Raw genomic sequence first — 7,500 nt, 5'->3', positions numbered from 1 at the left:
TATTATTATTATTATTATTATTATTATTATTATTATTGTCACTCATCATCATCATCATCATCATCATCATCATCATCATCATCATCATCATCATCATCATCATCATCATCATTATTATTATTATTATTATTATTATTATTATTATTAATGTTATCATTATTATTATTATTATTATTATTATTATTATTATTATTATTATTATTATTATTATTATCATTACTATTATTATTATCATCATCACCATCATCATCATCATCATCATCATCATCATCATCATCATCACTATTATCATCTTCTTTCGTTGCTTTTATTATAACTACTGTTACAATCAACGACAACATCATCAATATCCTGACCATCATAAACATTATTATCACTACGATTGTTACAAGTTTATCGTCTTCTGTCATGTGACAGGTCACTACTTGTTTATCGAGACATCGGCCCCTGCCAAACGAGGACATAGTGCCAAACTCATGTCGCCTAAGTATGCACCAAAAGACGTCGTTGGGGTCTGCATGGATTTCTTCTACCACATGTTTGGGCCCAACAGATATGATGGTGAATATATAAATACGTGAATAAATAAATAGATAAATAAATAGATAAATAAATAAATAAATAAATAATAAATAAATAAATAAATAAATAAATAAATAAACAAGTCAATTATATGTAAGATAAAGTATTTAATTTATGTGCAAAAGTATTTTTATAGTAAAGTTTTTGTGTCGGTGATAAACCTAATAGGGCTTACTGATTTTAAATCAGATTTTATTTTGTTTATTTTTAGTTTATGTATTTATTTATTTCTTCATTTTAAATCATTGTTTTTATATTTGTTTTGTTGTTGTTGTTGCTGTTGTTGTTGTCATTGTTATTGTTGTTGTTGTTGTTGTTGTTGTTGTTCTAGTTGTTGTTTTGTACAATAGATGTAGGCATATGTATATATTATCGACAATAAATAACTTATTCAAATTCGAATAAATAAATAAATAAATAATAAATAAATAAATAAATAAATAAATAAATAAAGTGAATCTCTTGTTAAGGTCCCATTCCAGAGGATGACTGGAATAACCCAGGTGCCAGCCGCAATTTCAGGGCTGCAAAATAACCTAGGGCAGTAGCAGCAGCTTCCAAAAGTGCTCACAATACTACGAGGGCTCTTTCATAATTAACCGAAAAATGCCTGTAAAATCCGCGTTTTTTATGCTATCAACAAAATTCTTGCACGTGTTCATACCTTGACTCGTCCTTATTTCTCTACGTAACAGCCAAGTCTGTCGATACACTTCTGCCAACGCCGCACCATGGAATAGATACCCTCTCGGAAGAAATTTCCGTCAAGGTTTTGTAGCCATTTCCGCACATGGTCAACAAGCTCTTCATCGACATCAAAGCGCTTTCCTGCCAGCTCACGTTTCAGTGGCCCAAAGAGGTGATAATCAGATGGTGCGAGGTCTGGACTGTATGGTGGGTGTGGCAAAATCTCCCATCCATATTTCTCTAGCCAACCTTGCGTCACTCGTGCTGTGTGGGGTGTAGCGTTGTCGTGTTGCAAAATGACCCCGTTGGTCAACTGCCCTGGGCGCTTTCTGCGAATGGCCTCCCTAAGCTTGTCAAGAGTTTAGCAGTACCTTGCAGCATTGATTGTTTCTCCAGGTTGTAATGTTTAGAACAGAATAACACCACGACTGTCCCAGAAAAAAGTTCCCATTATTTTCTTTGCTGACCGCATGACTTTGAATTTCTTCGCGACAGGTGAGGATGGATGTTTCCATGTCATCGAATCTTGCTTTGTTTCTGGGGTGCAATGGTGCAACCAAGTCTCATCACCGGTGACTATGCTGTCAAGAAAAGTCACATCGTACCCTAGAAAGTCTCCGCCGGCGTTGGCAGTATGCCCGTGAACCCTGCGTGAGCTCTTGCTTCTTCTCAAAAGTTCCCTGCAGATGTCCAATCTTTGTTCTTTATGATTGTCTGTCAATTGCTTAGGAACCCATCTTGCGCTGACTTTTCTGTCGCCAAGTTCATCAAATACAATTCTATGTGCAGAAGTTTCCGAAATTTCAAGACTGCTTGCGATTTCATGAAGTTTCAACCTCCTGTCTTGACGAATAAGCTCATCAACTCGCTTCACATTGTCTTCTGACGTCGCAGTTATCGAACGCCCTCTCCCTTCCCTGTCTGTCAAGTCGGAATGGCCGGCTTCAAACAAATTACACCAGTGATAGACTTGTGTACGGCTTATAACATGCTCACCATATACACTCTGAAGTTCTTTATGAATTTCGGTAGGATTCACACTTTTGGCGTTCAAAAAACGCATGACAGCTCTGATTTCCTCCTTTGACCAAGTTTCAAGGTGGGCCGCCATCTTTAAAATCGTCTAGAAATTCATTGTGCAAAATGATGCACTTCATAATTTCTGGGAATATCCATAAGGAAATAAGAAATATCATGTCGTTTACAGAATTAAAAAATCTCCACTGGTTGCTGAGCAATGGGCAATTTTCGGTTATTTCTGAAAGAGCCCTCGTATGTTATGACGATCTATCCAAGACGCAAACTCATTACCGCACTCGTGCACCGTCGCAAATCCGCCCGGAACGTTCAACTAGATGCTCTGCGATTTCGGGCTCTTGGCCACAACGGGTACATGTTTGACAGGTGGCAAGTCCTCATTGATGAAGTGAGCGTGCCGTTAAGCAGGTTCTCGACCGAAACCGATTGGCTGCCACCAGTGACATATATAGTAATAATGATGTCCTAGGCTGCCACCCAATGTCTCCTCTTGCTGGTGGAAAAGCCTGACAACTTCTCCCCACAGCTTCGAGGAGCTGATGTTCCCGCCCCCTCGAGGAATTGAATTTGTCCAAACCGACTTCGATCTAGTATATTATGTAGCTCTGGTCGGAGGTCAGGGAAGGTACCTACGTACAAGGGTTGCTGGGACCTATTTCGGCTCGAAATAGGGGCACCGTCCATTATGCCCTTGAGAGGGGTATCCCTCGAGGCGAATTGCTCAAGACTACACATCGTGAGAGGGGGGGGGGGAATGAGAACGGTATATCTCGGGTATTGATGTTATGTGTTTAGCTAAAATGCTTACAAATTCCGCCAGCCGGAAATAATGAACTAACACTACAAAAACTATGTGTAACCTTAAACGTTTATAGTCTAATTGATATAATTTAGTGAAAACGGATCATTTAAATCACTTGTACCATCTGTGCTACCATGGGTGTGAAGCCTGGACAACGAATGCGGAACTAGAGAGGCGAATCAATGTGTTCGAGAGTAAGAAGAGCACGAAAATCCTACGGGTGTCATATCTTGAACATAGAACTAAGAAAGAGGTTCTTGAAGATGCCGTAAAGCTGGCGGAAAGACAGGAACCATTGTTTACAACAAGATATGAAGTGAATAGAAAAGTGCCAGAAGACAATAGAGAATAAAAAATTTTTCGCGGCGGTGGTGGGGTTTGAACCTGCGACCTTATTGGTACGACAACTCCGCCTGGCAGGTGAGAGCGTGGCTCTACCGTGTGAGCTATCCACGAACACAAAAATATTCGTTTCAAACTCAAAGTCATTACTAGATCCCTCTCTCACCCACTTCTTGAGACCGCCGATTCGTTCGTACACCACCATCGCGAATAATTTTGACCAGCAGTTAAGCTTAATAGCCAATATTCTCAACACAAACATATAACATAGAAACGATTGAGACATTGAGTATGCTCCGGTGTATGGGGTGAATTTTTAATTCAGAAAAGTGAGTGGAGCAGGCACTTATGTTGGTAACAACAAGATATGAAGTGAATAGAAAAGTGCCAGAAGACAATAGAGAATAAAAAATTTTTTCGCGGCGGTGGTGGGGTTTGAACCTGCGACCTTATTGGTACGACAACCCCGCCTGGCAGGTGAGAGCGTGGCTCTACCGTGTGAGCTATCCACGAACACAAAAATATTCGTTTCAAACTCAAAGTCATTACTAGATCCCTCTCTCACCCACTTCTTGAGACCGCCGATTCGTTCGTACACCACCATCGCGAATAATTTTGACCAGCAGTTAAGCTTAATAGCCAATATTCTCAACACAAACATATAACATAGAAACGATTGAGACATTGAGTATGCTCCGGTGTATGGGGTGAATTTTTAATTCAGAAAAGTGAGTGGAGCAGGCACTTATGTTGGTAACAACAAGATATGAAGTGAATAGAAAAGTGCCAGAAGACAATAGAGAATAAAAAATTTTTCGCGGCGGTGGTGGGGTTTGAACCTGCGACCTTATTGGTACGACAACTCCGCCTGGCAGGTGAGAGCGTGGCTCTACCGTGTGAGCTATCCACGAACACAAAAATATTCGTTTCAAACTCAAAGTCATTACTAGATTCTCTATTGTCTTCTGGCACTTTTCTATTCACTTCATATCTTGTTGTACAAATAATGCCTCCACTACTTGTTCTGAATTAAAAATTCACCCCATACACCGGAGCATACTCAATGTCTCAATCGTTTCTATGTTATATGTTTGTGTTGAGAATATTGGCTATTAAGCTTAACTGCTGGTCAAAATTATTCGCGATGGTGGTGTACGAACGAATCGGCGGTCTCAAGAAGTGGTGAGAGAGGGATCTAGTAATGACTTTGAGTTTGAAACGAATATTTTGTGTTCGTGGATAGCTCACACGGTAGAGCCACGCTCTCACCTGCCAGGCGGAGTTGTCGTACCAATAAGGTCGCAGGTTCAAACCCCACCACCGCCGCGAAAAATTTTTTATTCTCTATTGTCTTCTGGCACTTTTCTATTCACTTCATATCTTGTTGTTACCAACATAAGTGCCTGCTCCACTCACTTTTCTGAATTAAAAATTCACCCCATACACCGGAGCATACTCAATGTCTCAATCGTTTCTATGTTATATGTTTGTGTTGAGAATATTGGCTATTAAGCTTAACTGCTTAACTGCTGGTCAAAATTATTCGCGATGGTGGTGTACGAACGAATCGGCGATCTCAAGAAGTGGGTGAGAGAGGGATCTAGTAATGACTTTGAGTTTGAAACGAATATTTTTGTTTTCGTGGATAGCTCACACGGTAGAGCCACGCTCTCACCTGCCAGGCGGAGTTGTCGTACCAATAAGGTCGCAGGTTCAAACCCCACCACCGCCGCGAAAAATTTTTTATTCTCTATTGTCTTCTGGCACTTTTCTATTCACTTCATATCTTGTTGTTACCAACATAAGTGCCTGCTCCACTCACTTTTCTGAATTAAAAATTCGAACCATTGTTTGCAATGGTTAAAAGACGGAAACTTGCATGGTTTGGACATCTGGTGAGACATGACAGTTTGTGCAAGACAGTCATGCAAGGTACGGTAGAAGGTCAAAGAAGAAAAGGAGGACAAAGGAAAAAGTGGCTGTGTAACATCAAGGAATGGAAAGGACGCCAATGAAGGCTGCACCCCGCAAGTCCCACCCGACGACCATCCAATCATGGGAATGAGTGAGTGAGCGATCATTAAATGACTATCTAAAAATCAAAGAGCTGAGTGACGTCAATTTCGTTCCTTCTGTATAGCAAAGACACACTGTGACACACTATCCTAAAAATTTGCAATAAAAAAATAAATCAAGTCAAAGTTATAGATTCCAATATTATTTAGCCTCACAATAATAGCGTAGCCGTCGTGAAATCAAAGCTGGACAAATCCCCCACATTTACACCACATTTACACCACATTTACACCACATTTACACCACATTTACACCACATTTAGAGGTGTCGATCGCCATGAGCAAGTGGAATGTGAGTTGTCGGTAGTGCTCAAGGTTAGAAATGATCCCATTGTTTGAACCATTGAATGCAATTCATAGCTCATTTTCGGTGTGTAATAGGATTCAATAGTCGTAACGTCACTTCCTTCCTAATGACGCATGGTAACTTAGCAACACTGGCTCTAAACTATCGGAACAATGGCGGACGCAGTATGAAATATTTCTCCGGCGAGCATAAAAGCGTATCCAGAGGGGAAAAAAACCCTATAAATTTGATCATGTTTTGACTTTTACACATTATGGTCACAAGACATATGAAAAGTTCTAGCCAGCTTGAAGAATAAAAAGTAATGATTTTCTTCGTTTAGAACCAAGATGGCTGCCGTTGCCGGGCGGCGTGACATCAGACTACTGAATCCAATTATGACGTATTTATTGTGCAGTGTCCGGCCGTAGTCTTCGTAAACTCTTGGCTCGCGAACACGGGGAGAATGCCACAGATGAAAAAAACAAATTAACAGCTATATTTTCGAAACACAGAAAACTATGTGTACCCAATCTATAGAAGGAACGAAGTTGACGTCACTCAACTATTTGTTATTGTTTTAAGACAACCATTTTTATGATCAGTAGTCACTAAATGTTATCAATCAGACTATAAACGCTCGAGGTATGCATAATATTATTGAGCATTGGCCTGCAGATGTTGTGAACATTTTATCTAAACGCAATGCAGCAATATCATTCTGATTTGTGGTGTGCTTCTTACTGACTTGTTCTTACCCTTTCTATACCCCCCCCCCCCCTTCCCCTCCCCCTTTTTTTCCACACACACCCTTCCTGTTTTCAACAGGCGTGGGCATTTTGGAAGTTTGGTTAAAGCCGAGTAGCGTCCCTTTGGATAAGCTGGCGACGGACGACGATGTTATTTCCCTTTTCCGGATGGACGGTAACCAAGGAGACGAATGGCATCGCCAAGAGATTGAGATTCCCCAATCGGCAGAATCATTCCAGGTGAGCTTGACCTTTTTCGGAAAAGCTAGTTTTAGTCAAAACCATGTGGCCCAGTCTAAATATATGCTGGTCGTTAAAAAAGATCATTATCCCCGCTCTTTTAGTCCTAAGAATCTGCCTTTACACCTTGCTACTAAAATAGTTATGCTACCTTATGACTCAATATATAATAATATATGTAACCTATTCATTATTAGTTCCCCGAGGGACTGGTTACATAAACACTTCCAGTGAGGTTGGAACCGGAACAGTAGAAGGTGTGACATGACGGCTTCTGTGCCCTATTGTTTATTGATGCTGTTTATTTCACGCTGTTGAAACTGGGGTAAACTGAAGCACCATCAGCCATTCCACGCTAGAGACTAATTTTTGTGCGGCTATATGGTCTTGTCGTATGACACTCACTTTCGGATCGTAAGGTCCTGGGTTCGAGCCTCGCTCGGTGCATAGTTGAGTCCTTGGAAAAGACTCTTTACTCACATTTTCTCACCGTACTTATGTGTAAAATGAGTACCTGGCCTTCAACAGTGTTGAAAAAATTGTAATATCGCCTAACAGTTGTTTTTGTTTTGTTTTGTTTTGTTTTAATTTGGTTTCGTTATTTTATTTGTGCTTTGATTTTTCTTCTATTTTAAATTTTGTTATTGATCGTTTTTTTGGTTTTTGCTTCCGTTTGGGGAGGATGTCTTTTTGGGGGT

The 7,500-nt window shown here is 40.3% G+C and overlaps 1 protein-coding gene across 1 annotated transcript in view; it reads left to right on the top strand.

The window, feature by feature from the left end:
* LOC144978663 (uncharacterized) overlaps positions 1 to 7,500 on the top strand; it is a 19,440-nt gene that overhangs the window by 2,428 nt on the left and 9,512 nt on the right. Inside the window, exons 2-3 of the mRNA XM_078924999.1 lie at positions 418 to 561; positions 6,642 to 6,802. Coding sequence (XP_078781125.1) covers positions 418 to 561; positions 6,642 to 6,802 — 305 coding nt within the window. The remainder of the gene's footprint in view (positions 1 to 417; positions 562 to 6,641; positions 6,803 to 7,500) is intronic.

This window comes from Berghia stephanieae, chromosome 8 (genome assembly GCF_034508935.2).
Source record: "Berghia stephanieae isolate SIO BIC M18660-M18661 chromosome 8, UCSD_Bste_1.3, whole genome shotgun sequence".
In the NCBI taxonomy this organism is placed as follows: Eukaryota; Metazoa; Mollusca; class Gastropoda; order Nudibranchia; family Aeolidiidae; genus Berghia; species Berghia stephanieae.
The sequence above is the reverse complement of the archived record's forward strand: the minus strand, read 5'-3'. Positions and strand labels throughout refer to the sequence as shown.